Raw genomic sequence first — 16,663 nt, 5'->3', positions numbered from 1 at the left:
TGGTTTTGGAAGTGTGCCATGTATACGCGAAGTACTAAACGGTACTAAATTTGGTACAATTTGAATTTGGAGGAATGTACGGAACTGGAATCCTGAAATTAGAAATTAACATTACCGCCGGAGGTAGTTTTGAAAATATGTACATATGTGCATGAAAAGTACTAAATGGTACTATATTTGGATGAAGTGTAGTATTGAGGTGTGGATGTAGTTCTGGAAATTCATACTTATGGGTACTTAATGGTACTAAATTTGCTACAATTTGAGTTTTTGATGGGCCTATAGACGTTGGATCCTGAAATTTGGAGTTGTGTACTAAATGGTAACAAATTTGGATTTGGGTGAACCGATAGAGCTAGAACACTGAATTTTAGAGCTAGAACACTGAAATTTTGAATACTGGAGTGTAGGATTGGGATATGTAGGAAGTTTTGGACATTTTTACTAATGTGCACTGAATGGTCCAATGTGGATTTGGGTGAACCGATGGAGCTGGAATTTTGAAGTTAGGGTCACTGTGGGGTGCAGGATTGGGCTGCGTAGGAAATCTTGGAAATTCAGACTATTGTGTAATAAATTTGGTACAATCTAAATTTTGGGTGAACAGATAGAGCTGGAATTCTAAAATATTGAGTTAAAAATCATTGTTGTGGTGTAGGATTGGGGTGTATAGGAAGTTTTGAAAATTCATACTAATGTGTGAAATGGTACTAAATTTCGTACATTGGTCTGGAATCCTGAAATTGGGAAATATGATTTCTATTGGATTTATATTAATGTATACTAAATGGTTCTAAATTTAGTAAAATTAATATTTGGGTTAACCTATAGAACTCGAATTATGCAATTTGGAATATGTTTTGAAAAGAGTACGAATGGTAATAAATGGTACCAAAATTAGTATAGAGCTAGATTTCTGTTGCGGTCAGAATTGGTGTGTAGTGTTGATATATGGAGATAGTTTTGGAAATACATACTATAAGAGAACAAGAGAACTAAATGGTACTAAAATTTTAATTATAGTCAATATTGGTGTGTAGTGTGATTAGCTCTTCTGATTATGTAGTTTTCTGTGAAAACAAAATAATGTTAATTAATGTTTTAAACATGAATAATTCTCACATTCGCTAACGAAGTTGCGGACATATGCTTGTTTCATATAAATCTTCAAACTAATCTATATTGTTTTCTTTTGCGTAGGCTACATAAATCTAGCCTATAAAAGACACATGTTTCAAACCCCGCAAAATAGAGCAGAACTGAAAGGTTATTAAAAAATCTAATTGGATTGTTCTACATTGAGACTCCAACATTCTAAATTATAATGAATAAAGTTTGAACATTTGGGCAGGTTATAAAATGTGCTGGACCTAGATGGCTATGCCCAAATATGTACATATATTGGATATTCTTTGCAAGGAGGTCTTATAGATTTTGAAAATCCTCTATTTTCTATAAATCATACTCTCCACCAGGAGGTGGAAGATTTAAATATCCGCAAATTTTTCGGGCATTTTTTATATTGCGGCCAACCCATTAGTAATTTTATGTAGGGAGATTTGACTCCGACTAAACACCAGATTAAAGCCACGAGGACAAAATCGAATCGAAAATCAAAACATCGAATGTTGAGTGCGGCGTTTGGAGGACATTCATAACAATGGGTTAATATTGATAATTTTTGGTATGAAGATGTGCTACCCAATGTGAATTCAAAATACCAAAATTATGGGCAATACGTTTGAAAAACATGCCCAACATTACGAAATTTGGGAGGAACCCTTTAATGAGAGACCTTAAAAAGGACAATTTTTTAGTAGGGAGCATTGCTATCTATTGTCAATCCATATTAATATACTCTCCGCCTTAAGGTTGAGGGTATGAAAATCGACCATGGGCTACATCCCAAGATAAGCTGTGAAAGTCCGAAGTGCGTATTATAAATTCCGGCTGGTACCTGGGAAATACTAAACTGCGGGGGTACCTAAGTCAATTTTCATCCACATCGGCTCAACTTTTTATACCCTCCACCATAGTATGGAGGGTATATTAGTTTTGTTTTTCCGTTTGTAACGCATAGAAATAATCATTTCCGACCATATAAAGTATATATATTCTTGATCAGCGTAAAATTCTATGTCGATCTAAGCATGTCCGTCTGTCTGTTGTAATCACTCTAGCGTCTAAACGAATTGAGATAGAACGCCAAAATTTTGCGTCTTTTGTCTGCAGGCAGGTCAAGTTCAAAGATGGGCTATATCGGTCCATACCTCCCATATAAGGGTACACCCAAATTTTCAGTATTTTGGGGTTCTCGAGATTTTTCAGAGATTTTTCAACCAAATTCGCTGATATTTGGTAAAATGTGCTCTTTTTGGATACCAAATTTCTTAACTAAAAATTATAACTTTAGGTCCACTTTTTCTGGTAACCCCCAATTTTCGGTATTTTAAGGTTCCTGAGCGCGTTTTTCAATCGAATTTGCTGCAATTTGGTATTTTGTAGTCGTATATGATAACAAATCTACCCTTTTTGGGGTAGTCCCCATATAACCCCCTTTTTTATATTAAAATAGTTATCTGATTTGTTCCGCGTTTTGAGTTTGGTTCTAAGACCCTTTTGTAATCATTTCAACTGCGGAGGATAGAGAGATAAAAAATTAGAACGTAAGGTTTGATAATGAACTATAGCCGCATTTAGACCTAGTCTCTGTGTAGAGGTTTCAGAAGGAGTGGACCGATTTTACCCATCTTCGAATTTGAACTAAGTTTGGAGAAATAATAAGTATATACACCCTCATTAGCCATAATTCTGAGGGTATAATAATCCATTAATTGTATCCCCCACTGTAAGGATTTCAATTTCTACCTGATATTATACACACTTTGTTCACATACGTATATGTAACCGATGAATATATATGGAGACAAATAGACATAAGTGTGAATTGCATGTTGAGACGCCAGTAACAAATACAATAATAATAACAACTCAACGCTGTTGCTTTGTTGTTGTTGTTATTATTATTTTTTGTTACAAACAACCTTGACAAATTATGTACAAATATGGTAAATAAATTGCAAAACTACTTTAATTGTTGTTTAGCAGCGTTCAGTTTTTGTTTTGTTTTTGTCTCTGCTATTAATCAACAAATGGCCAATCAACAGGGGAAAAAATAAACGCTTAATTCTTAGACAAAAACGGAACGTTCGACTACTTCATGTATCAAGAACAGTGACACTTGTTGCATTAATTGCAATCTGTTGCAGCAATTGTGCTTTTGTGTTCTGCCACGAATTAAAGGAGGGAAGGGCAATGCAATCCTATTTTACATACCTGTCTCAATATTGCATAGAAGACGTCAAGATGTGAGTTTAGATTGATGCCATTTGGGCCTTGTAGGCTTTGGGCTTCGTCGCATTCTCTCTGCTCGTCGAATACGTCCAATTGTACAATAATATCTCCTACACTTTGTGCAACTTTTCTGTAATGGCAAGAAATAAGGGGGGGAAATGATATAAATTATTTCAATTGGATAAAATTAATTTATTTGCATTATAAAATAATAAAATTAGATTTTTTTAAACAATCAAGGTAAACTAAATTTAAGAGAATACATTATTTAGATGACATATTTATTGCATTATTTGCATTGCATTAATTTAATTCAAACGTAAATAAGGTCGGTAGTCAATTTCAAATGGAAAATATTTATAGAGTAAAAAGGAAAAGTCTTATATGATATTTAGTTAGTTCGAAAGACGTCTTTATATATTTGAATATGGATTTTTGTTTAGAAAACTCCATCATCATTCCGGCTATAGTTATGCATGTTAGCTTTTCGATTTGGGAAATGTTGTAATTGTTTACAAAAAAGTCTTGGTCCATTTGACCCTTTATGTATTGATCGATCTTATTCATAACAGTCATGGACGAAATCTCATTTCCCATTCAAAATTAATAATTGTGGCCTCTAGAGCGACAAGAAACCAGTAAGGAATGTTCAAAAGACGGACGGGACCGACTATGATGATATCCTTCACCACTCTGCTCTTATCGCAAGGTACAGTAATACCGATGTAAACAAACAACAGTATACGTCTTTCTCTAAAATTTTTAGTTGCATATGTACTACGTTGCATGAAATAGGAACGTTGCATGAATCTATATAGATATATTTTAACCAGTGAGCGGAGCAGTATAGTAGTACAGGGCCGACCATATGATACCCTACACAACTACCACAAAAATCAAACTTTCTGCGGTTCTATATTCTGAGCCTGGGCAATATTTCGAGATATTTGCATCCTTTCTACCGATTATAGATCAAAAACTTCACCTTCTAACACTGGCATATATTCCAATTTTTTTTTTCTTGAAGTGAAATCTAAACTTCACCGAAAACTATAGGCGTCGTCCTTGACCATAATCGGAAGTTCCTGTACAATTTCCAAGCTATCTGCGCGACATTTCCGTCCTCTAATGGAGTAATAGTAATACTATGCACATATTCACCTTTACCTAATTACGTATAACTCCCACATCAGAGTACATGCAGCCATAAGTTTGATATCAATTTGAAGGTCAACAACTCCTCTTGGATATACTATCAACTTCTCGGATGTATGTCCTTCAGGGGCAAGTATATACGCACCACAATAAAAATTTTGTAATTTTTCACACAAAAGTCAGGATCCATTTGACCCGCTAAATATTGACCGATCTTTATCAAAACCGGCATGATTATTCTTTGGCACAATACTCTTCTTTCTTCGATGTTCGGACCATAACTGCGGCCTCTGGAGCGACCATAAAAACCGACAAAAATAAAGTATTTGGTCCATTTCAACCCTCTAAATATTAACCAATCTTTACCAAAAACAATAGTGGTCTTCATTGGGCCGAACCTATCCTCCATGCTAAATTTGGTGAAAATTGTTCCATAACTGTGGCCTGTATCGTGTTTACAAATTATAATGGACAGGCGGACGGACGGACACACATGTCTCGATCGACTCAGCTAGTCGAAATATGACGATCGGTATACTTAAAGGTGGGTCTAGGACCAATATTTCGCGGCGTTATAAACTCTTGGGGCTGCACAAAGCTATAATACCCTGACAACATAGTTGTGTAGGGTATAATTAATCCATACATATGTCATTCTGAAATCAATGCAAATTTTTATGTACCAGAGCTGTATGCTGCTGCAATACAGCGCTTTGTTAGTGGATGTGAGAATTATTTAAATATGTCTACAGTTAATAAGGTTTAATACCAATAAATATGAATTTCCAAAACCGATCCTACATTCCAACAGCAATCTTATTTCCGAATTTCACTGTTCTCGATCTAACGGTTCACCCAAATACATATTTGGTACTATTAGTACAAATTTCTAAAACTTCCTACATACCCCAATCCTACACCTTAACAGTGACCCTAACTTCAAATTCCTGGATTCCAGCTCTATCGTTTTCCAGCAAAATCCAAATTATACCAAATGTAGTAACATATAGTACTTTTCGTGCACATAAGTACATATTTCCAAAACTAAGTTAATCTTAATTTATTATAAAATTTCAGGATTCCAGCTTCATCCGTTGCTCCAAATTCAAATTGTACCACATTTAGTACAGTTAGTACTTTTCGTATACATGAGTACACGCTTTCAAACCTATCTCCTTATATTTCAAACCTACCTCCTACATCTCAACCTAGATTCGCATTCCAATGTTCAATTTTTTAGCTCTATTCGTTCACAGGATATGAAATTGTACAAAATTTAATACAATTTAGTACTTTTCGGATACTTATATTTCGGATACATATCCTACACTTTATCAATAACCTTCAATCCAAATTTCAGAGTTCTAGCTCTAACGGTTCGCTTAATGCAAATAATACCATATTTAGCACTTTTTAGTAGTTTTCGTTATGTTCTAGTACGAATTTCCAAAACCCCAGCCTTATCTGACACTTTGGACCAAGAGTGACCTCATCCCAACTTTCAAGATTCTAGCTTCAGCCGTTTCGTCTGGGCGTTGATGAATCGTTCGGTCAGTCAGTCAATCACTTTACTCTTTTATTAATATAGATGTATGGGAGCTACAATTAAATCTAAACCGATTTCAACGAAATTTAGAACACATCATTTTAAATTCAGATTAATACGATACACACAATTTCATGTAAATCGAAAGTAATATAATAGTTTTGGACGAAAATGCATTTAGGAGCTATATCTAAATCTGAACTGATTTTCTCCAATTACAATAGGGTTCGTCCTACGGCTAAATAAATTAGCTGTGTCAACATTTATCTCATTCGGATCATACATTGTTTACAATTTAACATGGACATACATGCAGACGGACTGACATACATATATCTACACAGAAAGTTGTTCTATGCATATTCTCAACAGGAACCATCCGGTCGATCTCGTTTCCTTTTGCCCTGTTACAAATGTTCTATGAATATATACATACGATGTAATGTGAATAATTCAAATAAATAACCTGGAAGGCCTCAACTCCAATTTGTACTTAAATATTTTGCTACAAAAAATAGAATTGCGTATCCAATTTCTAAAATAAGTGATGTTCCCAATTTTGAAGGGTACCATATCTACAATTCTAGTTCATGCATTTTTACTTTGTGACTTGTCTTATAATATTAAAATTACACGGTTGGAAAAATTCAATATAAATGAAAAAATATAACGATTTATAAAAAATGGATGGCGTCAGGCGACTAAAGCTACTAGAAAAATTAATTCATTTGCCAGTCCATTGAACATTCGATTTTGGAAGCATCTAAATATGACATTCTTTCAACCAAAATGACCGTTTACTAAAACCCATTTCATATTGCTACTAACTATTTTAAAAAAAATCCTTGACTGGACATCAATGGCGTCTGTAGGGGCCACAGCAAAGCATCAATGTCTTCCTCTTCAGTGCACTTGAACTTTTATAACCCGTTCTTTTTGGGGCGAAATTCTCATTTATCGCTAAAAAAACTTTAAATGAGGGTGTCATTTATAAACAAAATAAATTGGTGTGTTTTTGTCGGCAAAACAGAATTTGATGACAGCTGAAACTTTATTATAGTCATACGTCTAGCCGAGTCATAAAAGATAGAATCAAAAAGTACAAAAACGAACTAAAAACAATCGCACACATTCACAACGGCAAACAATAACACAGAGACGATGAGGCTAAAGGAAAAACTTACTTAAGATTTGCCAATAAACTGAAATCTCCACTGAAGTTGTATTTGCTCAAGGAACAACAAAACGCGGCACAGCCGAGACGTTGTAATGTTGATGGCTCCACGGCACAGCCTTTGTTGGTAGTGGTGTTGTCCGCAAGGACGGAAACAACAGCAGCAGTAGCAGTTTTTAGTTTTGTTTATTTTGGTAGCGGATCCTCTTATTGTCTGTCTCGTGTCGTCGTATTACTACTGTTGAATAGGGTCCTTGGCAATCGCTTTGAGTTTGACGCCAATCACAACAACAACGACAATTATCTCACAAAATAAATATTATACACTATCAGACTTTGCACTCACACTATAGCAGTTGCAGATTTGCACACTACTCCTTATATACATACACAACGCACTCACACACACACATCTATACAATATTTCTTATGAAAGGATTTTCGGTGTGTGCATAGCAGCACATGGTGCAAGAGGTCGTTATAATAAAATTAAAACAGAAAATCAAACAATTCGCCTATTTACGTCACAACATAGGATTTGTCTGCAACGGTTTTTTTGTGATTTCAATTATTAATTATACCGAGGGCGAGAGTACATCCATTAAAAACAAAATAATATTTTGGTCCACAATTAAAAATCACTACAACTTGTCATTTGGGTATTTAAGAGGAAATACTGCATTTTGAAATTTTCTTTTCTGTTGGCCATTACAAAAACGAAGCGATTTCCTTTTCTACTTATTTGGCTTGGTTCTGCATTTCTCGTTGGAATTGTGAACTTTATTATGTTTCGTCATTATACCGAACCGCAAGATATAAATACTCTGCATGCACCCTTACTACTGACATGACTAAGGCCACTGCTGAAATTTCCTATTTTTAATTCGTCTTCGTTATGGATGTTTCGTGCTTTTGGGAGCCTGTCTACCAAACAAAAACAACTATAACAACATTGCTAAAGTCAGCGTCGACTCCTTTCAACTGACAGCAAACATTTATTGGTCGGTCGGTAGGTAGTATGAAATTGGTGTTATGTTGTTGTTTTGACCCATAGCCAAAAACTGTTGGTGGTTTGGTGTATTTTCAAAATACACGGTAGAAAATTAGGTTATCAACTTTTACACAAGACTATTTTGAATAAGATCCTTGCCATAGGGCAGAGATTTGTAATTGATGTCCACTCCAAACAAAAAATCTATTATATGGAACCTGCCTGCAAAAAAAAAAAAAAAAAACTATCTGGAGCTACCTTGAAACCTTGACCTATATTGATAATATTTGTTACCCAATGACAACCCATAATATGAAGCTGCAACTAATTCGGTTTTGAAGAAAGTACCAAAAGGAGTGGACCTCGCATGATATTATGAAATTTATTTTTGGCAACATTTTGACCATTTTGTGAAGGAGTGGAGCGATGTTCCCCATCTTGGAACTTGAACTAAGTTTGGTAGAAATATTTCGATTTGCAAAGATAGAAAGATATCGGTTACTTCCTTCCGGGCAGGCAAACATACAGATGGAGCTGGAATTATTTCACAAATGTATCGGCCACCTTAGCAAACTTTAATATCCTTCATCTATTCGTTTCAGGAATTTGGGGCATTTAAATCTACACCTACATCCATATATAGTACGTGGAATGGGCACTTGAACAATAGCGGTGGACGTAAATTTCTCGAACAAAATTTTTTTTAACGTCAATTCGAAGCAATATGGTAATATGATAATCGATTTTTATACCCATCCATAGTAGTATGGAGAGTATATAAAGTTTTTATACCCTTCACCACACTGTGGTACAGGGTATTATGTCTCTGTGCATATGTTTGTAACAGGCAAAAATAATTGAGATAGACCCATGTTTCCTTTTGAGAATATGCATAGAATCACTTTCTGAGTCGATTTATGCATGTCCGTCTGCCCGTCCATGTATTTTTGTTAACAAAATACAGGTCGCATTTATCATCCGATTTGGATGAAATTTGGCACAGGTCACTTAATTGGCCCAAGGACGAACCCTATTGAAATTGGAGAAAATCGGGCCAAGTTTAGGCATAGCTCCCATATAAGGGTACCCCCAAATTATCGGTATTTTGAGGTTCTTGGGCGCGTTTTTTAATTGAATTCGGTGAAATTTGGTACTTTGAGTTCTTATTGGGTATCAAATTCTTTTTATACCCTTCACCACACTGTGGTAGAGAGTATTATGTCTTGGTGCATATGTTTGTAACAGGCAAAAGGAAACGAGATAGACCCATGGTTCCTTTTGAGAATATGCATAGAATCACTTTCTGAGTCGATTTACGCATGTCCGTCCGTCCATGTATTTTTGTGAACAAAGTACAGGTCGCATTTATAATCCGATATGGATGAAATTTGGCAAAGGTCACGTACATGGCCCAAGGACGAACCCTATTGAAATTGGGAAAAATCGGTTCAGATTTAGATATAGCTCCGATATATAGTTTCGTCCGATTTAATGTAAACGGTCCCTATATATCCTTCGATTTGCACGAAATTTGACACAGCGTACCGAATTAGGTCTAGAATGATGTGTTTTGAGTTTCCTGAAAATTAGTCCAGATTTAGATATAGCTCCCATATATATTTTCGTCCTATTAAATATAAATGGTGCACCAAAGTCCCTATATATCTTTCGATTTGCACGAAATTTGGCACAGCGTAATGAATTAGATCTAGAATGATGTGTTAAGTTTCCTGAAAATCGGTTCAAATTTAGATATAGCTTTCATATATATTTTCGTCCGATTTAAGGTAAATGGTGTACCAAAGCCCCCTATTATCTTTCGGTTTGCACGAAAATTCATACATCTAAAATGACGTCTGTTAAGTTTCCTGAATCGGTTCAGATTTAGATATAACTTCTATATCTGACCAAATGAAAAATTTAGTGTCTGTTCCAGAATGACATGTTTATGGATCCAATTTATTTTACTAGGCCTTTAAAAAGGCGACGTCTGTTAGGATTCATCTGTTGAATAAAGCCAAAGTGGTGAAGGGTATAATATAGTCGACCCCGCCCGACTTTACTACTTTCCTTACTGGTTTTCTGTTTGCAACTAATATATATTCTTGATCGTAAAATTCTATGACGGTTTAAACCTTTGTTGTAATCACTCTAGCCTTCAAAACAAATTGAGATAGATCGCCAAAATTTAGTATGGATTTGTCTTTTGCTTCAACCCCACCCACTTGAAATAAAATCCTGTCTACGTTGATTATGACCTCATATAACCTTGCCCTCTAAATTACAGTATTTTGGGAATTTGATAAACATGTTCCACCTATATTGGGTCACGGAAAAATCTCCGTTAAAAATTGCTGAAACTTGTATTTACAACAATGACTTGGTTGGTGTAAGCAGATTTTTGTATGTTCCCTATATTTTGGTATGACCTCTATGGTGGAGGGTATAAAAATTTCGGCCAGGCCTGGCCGAAATTAATGCCTTTTTGAACTTTGTTTGCCTCCTGTTGAAGTATACGACTTAGAGAATATGTTGTTTCAGCAAGATGGTGCCACATGCCTCACAATTCGAGCTAATTGTGAGGCACGTCGTGGCGATATCATCTGACAATCAAGATCATGTGATTTTACGGAATTAGACTTTTTATGGAGTTATGCGAAAGACCGTGTTCATGCAGATAAACCTTCAAATCTTGAGCACTTAAAAACTAAAATTTGTTAAGTTATTCTCAATTTTGAATGTGCTTGTCACAATCCTATATACCGAAAATGAGTTTCGGTATCCATTAGTTCATCTCGGGCCCTATTAGTACGGATTTAAAAAGAATCGATTCTACATCTAATTGTTCGTTTCGTTTTCTAAAAATCGTGTTGTTTATCCGTCCTACACAATATTAGTGAGCCTCATTCTAAATTTCTGAGTTCAAGACATATCAGTTTCAATTATAATTTTTAGTACATTAAGTACCCATATGGTTCATTCATAATCTTTACCCAACTCTGGATGAATTGGTAATAAAAAGGAATTAATTTTTTCATATTATACTTTGGTGCACTGATTTTTTCTCTCATATTTCCAAATGTACTGCACCGTGAACCGATGCCTCAATATTGGTCCACGTTTTGGCATAGTCCCCAAATAAAAATGTAGGATGGCATTGTTATTTTGTGACTTTGGCGACTAAAGTATTTTCATTTCCAGCACCATAAGGTGGATTGTATATGAGCCTACAACACCTCGAAATATTCGTCGCAGATCCAATGTCAATTTAGTCATGTCTGTCTGTTGAAATCATGACCGATTGTGCACAAAATGGATACTTAACACCTATTTTACATATGAAATATTTTTTCATGTGTATCCTTTCAACTGGAAACTGAAGCTCTATGAGCTTCTGGTGTTTTATTTTGTTTATTGTTGTTGTTATTATTAAAGTTTCGTATATCAACGAATGCACGTGGTGCGCGCGCATTTTGTTTGGATTTGTTTATCCAGAGCGTTTCCCATACGAATGAATTCTGTATAGTTCTCCATCGTAAAATAGCCACGTGACTTTTTGCTGCAAAGCTAGCAATGTTTGGTTGCTCCTACTGACATTTCTTTCTTTTGCGAAATATAATGAGAACAGACAGACGTCTGCAAATATATAACGATGGAAATTGTTCGTTTTCGTCGTCGGCATATAAAAATGATTTATTTATTTATTTTGTCATTTCCTTAACACCAGTGAGGTAGTCAACAAATAAAAGAAACAGAAACATGTGGAAAAATATTAAAAATTTTTGTTTTTTGTTTTGATTCTCTGCATGTATGGAGATTTGCGCAGAACTGAATGGAGATTTTGTTCCATGAAAATATTATTGTCCTTCGATTTACATCGAAATAGTGTTTCACAGTCACAGTAAAGTTGAAGGATGTGTGAAAAAGGCAATAAAGGGCAATAAATATGCAGTTGCCTTGGGCCTAAATGTTTGTACAAAAGTTTTTTGTTTCTTTTTTTTTGTTCAACAAGGACAGAAGTAAATAGCCTTTTGGCAATATTCAGTGATAACACTATATTGACAAATAGTGAAACAAAAACTGAAATAAAATACAGGGATATATATTTTGTGGTTTCAAAAGTAAACGTAGAAAAACAAATATGAAAAAAGTTTTTCATGATATATCATGGTTATCATAAAGTTTGATCTATGATTTGTGAAACACTACATCATTTAAATGATCTCCACGCGAACTATTGCTAACATTGATGTTTTGAGGAAAATTTCGACCACATTTTGACACATATTGGACTGTATCTTGTGCTCAAGAGTTGAACGTTTAACTTCATAAAAACCATTCGACTTTTTAGCCCCATAAAAGTCGAATGGGGTCAAATCACCACGCCGATAAATTACACGATCATGAAGTTTATCTTGCAATAGAGCCATATTCGCTCAAGTTGTGTAGTATGAATTGAATGTACATATTCTCCAAGTAGTATTCTTCAATAGCATGTGTCATATGACCATAACGCCCCGAATTGTCGGTTGTCCCCCGTGCAGAAAATGCATTAAACAGTCCCTTTTCTGGAAGTAGTAACCTCTCTTCAATTACTTGAGGATTCTTAGAATCCACAATACGATGACGATTAAGAAAATTTGGTACGAGAAATTGCAGTTCACCGTCTATTTTCACGTATTTACGACATTGTGATTGGTCAGCCTGTTTTCAGTTTTTGGGTGAGCTGGACTTTATATGGAGAGGATCTAAATGGAAAATACTCCACAATGTGCCGAAGAAGGACTTTGGTGTGCCGAAGAAGTGATATTTCAGCGGAACGAGCGAAACTAAACTCTTCAAATTTCTCCGCAATTTGGCCAATTACTTGGGTTGTTGTGTAAGTTTCCTATCCACAGATAACCCAAAAAACAAAAAAAAAAAAAAAAAAAAAACAGTAAGGGAAGTAGTAAAGTCGGACTGGGCCGACTATATGATTCCCTTCACCACTTTGGGTATATTTTACATATGTATCCTAGCAGACGACGCATTTTGTTATAAATCTCAGGGAAACTTGCCAGAGACTAATTTATATAACATCGGTATGTTGTGTCAATCAGCCTAGCTATGGATCTTTTCACGAAGCTTAGCAACATCATTCTAGACTTAATTCTGTACCCTATACCAAAATTCGTGCAAATTGAAAGATATATAGGGTCTTTGGTGCACCAATTACCTTAAATCGGATGAAAATATATATGGGAGCTATATCTAAATCTGAACCGATTTTCACGAAACTTGGCAGACATCATTCTCGATTTTATTCATAACTCTGTGCCAAATTTCGTTCACATCAAAAAATTTCCAGGAACTTTAGTGGACTATTTACCTAAAATCGGGCCAAGATATATATGGGAGCTATATCTAAATCAGAACCGATTTTCACGAAACTTTGCACATTTCATTCTATACTTAATTTAGTACGTTGTGCCAAATTTCGTGCAAATCGAAAGATATATAGGGACTTTGGTGCACCATTTACCTTAAATCGGACGAAGATATATATGGGAGCTATATCTAAATCTGAACCGATTTTCGCAAAACTTTGCACACATCATTCGTGACCTTATATATTACGCTGTGTCAAATTTCGTGCAAATCGAAAGATATATAGGAACTTTGCTGCACCATTTACCTTAAATCGGACGAAAATATATATGGGAGCTATATCTAAATCTGAACCGATTTTTCCCAATTTCAATAGGGTTCGTCCTTGGGCCAAACAAATGAGCTGTGCCAACTTTCATCCAATTCGCATCATAAATGCGACTTGTACTTTGTTTACAATTTAACATGGACAGACAGACAGACGGACGGACATGCATAAATCGACTTGGAAAGTCGATGAGGGGGCACCATTAAATGGAGGCTAACTCGAAACTGGGTCCAAAATTCCTAATTTTTTGCAGGAATATATATATACATATATTTGTAGGCAACTTGGTAGAAAAGCGTGCCCAATCTTCCAAAAATACAGAAATTTTGGAAATATCATTATATAGGAGGCTACTTTAAAATACGGTAGGAAAATTTTTTTGCACTTAGAATTAAAAGATAAAATTATTCAATTTCCAGACACATTTTAGTGTTAAACGAAGAACTGAATACATTGACCAATGTTAAAAAATCTTGGTAGGGATATTTTCTACCCAATGAAAATCCAAATAAAAAATTATAGTTGATTTAGTTGAAAAAGGTGCGAAAACTCTAAAAATCTTGAAATTTCGGAGCTACGAATTGTTAGGCAAACTTCAAATTTGGTGAACAAAAATATAGCATTGATCCATGCAATATTAATCGGCTGGAAGTACACTTCTTTTAAAACTTTATAGTTAGAACCTGGGAATTTAGAATCAGGTCTGGCATTAGGTGTTTTTTTATTTTTACAGATGCCAATTAATTTTTTGTATTTATCTACTAATTTTAAATCTCCCAAACATCTCACCTGTTCGCGAAATAATACATTTTATAATAAACCTTTCGTTGAGATATTTGACGATAAACTGAATACAGGGGGGGTGGCCTGAAACGCAACTCCCTCCCTTTATAAAAATGCTAATTAGATTCAAAATGTTATTGGGACATTTGAAAACAAAATCAATAAATACAGATTTTATTGGTTTGATCATGGACATTGGATATTTGCATTAAATTAAAAACAAACAAAAAACATCTAAACAACCGACATTTTTATTGCGACTGACGATCAGCTTATATTATCTATGCCTGCAGTTAATTTTTGTTTTTATTTTTGTGTGAGCAATTCCACATTTTTAGAATGAGATGGCACCTGTTGCCAATTTCATTCAAGAAGTTGGGGTTTGTTTTGTGTTAAATTTAAATATCATTAATTTTGTTGTAGCAAAAAAACAAAAAAATAATTAATTTCGGCACGGGTTATTGGAAAACAATACCGGTCCACAAAAAAAAGAAGCCAACTAATAGACTTAGTATAATATCTAGCTAAATGAATGATTGACATTAACCGTCAGCTATTAATCCGTGAAGTTTTTGTTTACACGGCGTCAAGAAGAAATTGATTTTTTGTGACGGAGTTGGAACTACTAGTATTGATATACTCATAACATAAATATGTTTAATACTTTAGATCATTGGTCTTTTGACTAATGACATTAAATTATGCAAATAGTTTTTAAATATACATATTAACATTCATAACATAGTCTGTAGTATAATTAATTATTATGTTAGTAAGGCGAGTTGTTACTGTAGCATATGTCGAGTGTCAATTATTCGTAATATGATACTGTTGGAAAAGTCTGTAGAGTCTCCTACTAATACTACTAATTTACTAGAAAAGAATCTAATCTCTAGATGAATTTGTAATTAGTTTTATTTACCTGACCTGTAGATAATGTTTAACTTCGTAACACATATAGTACCAGTAATTTATTTTTTATGTAACCTATAATATTACTATGTTAGGATGAACGTTGAAAATAATTGCTATATTTTGAAAATCAGTCACGATCATATGATATAAGCATATAAGAAAGAACCGACAAATCTACATCATGTCAAAGATGTTGAAGTATATATACAATTATGTATCCAATTTTAGATTTAATCTATTCTAGCATCATACAACAATTTTAGCGGTAAACATATTAATTTTTGTTTATAAAAGTTGATACGTATGAAATATGAGGCATTTAGAAAGATTTGGGGAAAACTAAAAAATATCTGAAATGAATAATACAACAAATAATATATAAAATCATTTAATTCGATTTTTTTACATTATTTGTTGTGTTATTCGAGTTTAAAATCTCTCTGGAGCTATTTGGGTTAAAAATAGCTCCAGAGATATTTTTTCTTCAATTTAATTGAATTTAATTTTAAAACTTTTTTTTTTGTTATTTGAATTTTTGTGATCATTTTGAAAGTGATTTTAAGTGGTTATTTATACTCTTTCGAGTCGAGCTTGATGATCTAAATTTTGCAATGAAAAGGAAAGCCAGGAGAAGAACCTACGTACCCACCATTATGCGACGTGTTTCGCCGTTGGTTAAGCGGCTCATCAGGCATATTGGGCTATGTGGCTTTACAAAGGTCGTACGTTGATAACTTGTATTTATTCCGCCCTGATGCGAAACTTGCATATGCGAATTAAATTCAAATTTGTCAAAGTTCGACATTTGTCTTCATTCTAGGAACAGTCCTTTTCAAAGCAGATTTTTGTTGTAGCGATGGATAATTAATCCACACACCTACAATTGCTTCCATGGTATACACATGTTTTTGCGCAACCGTTTTTGGAAGTGTGTTGATGGCTCAGAACGTTGAGTGGTCTTGGCAACATTTGTGTTGCTCCGAGGACCTAGGTTCGAGCCCTAGCCGTGCTCGGCTGAAATTAAGCTCGAGCTCGACACGAAAGAGTATA

The 16,663-nt window shown here is 34.6% G+C and overlaps 1 protein-coding gene across 1 annotated transcript in view; it reads right to left on the bottom strand.

Annotated features, from left to right (window-relative positions):
- Positions 1-3,332: 3,332 nt before the first annotated feature.
- LOC133338404 (inverted formin-2-like) overlaps positions 3,333-16,663 on the bottom strand; it is a gene marked incomplete at its 3' end in the record, with an annotated part of 39,921 nt that continues 26,590 nt past the window's right edge. Inside the window, exon 4 of the mRNA XM_061546579.1 lies at positions 3,333-3,484. Within this exon, the coding sequence (XP_061402563.1) occupies positions 3,333-3,484 (152 nt within the window). The remainder of the gene's footprint in view (positions 3,485-16,663) is intronic.

This window comes from Musca vetustissima, unplaced genomic scaffold, assembly GCF_032173495.1.
Source record: "Musca vetustissima isolate MV318-11 ecotype Yass unplaced genomic scaffold, APGP_CSIRO_Mvet_v1 utg4841, whole genome shotgun sequence".
Taxonomy (NCBI): domain Eukaryota; kingdom Metazoa; phylum Arthropoda; class Insecta; order Diptera; family Muscidae; genus Musca; species Musca vetustissima.
This window is presented reverse-complemented; position numbering and strand designations above follow the sequence as displayed.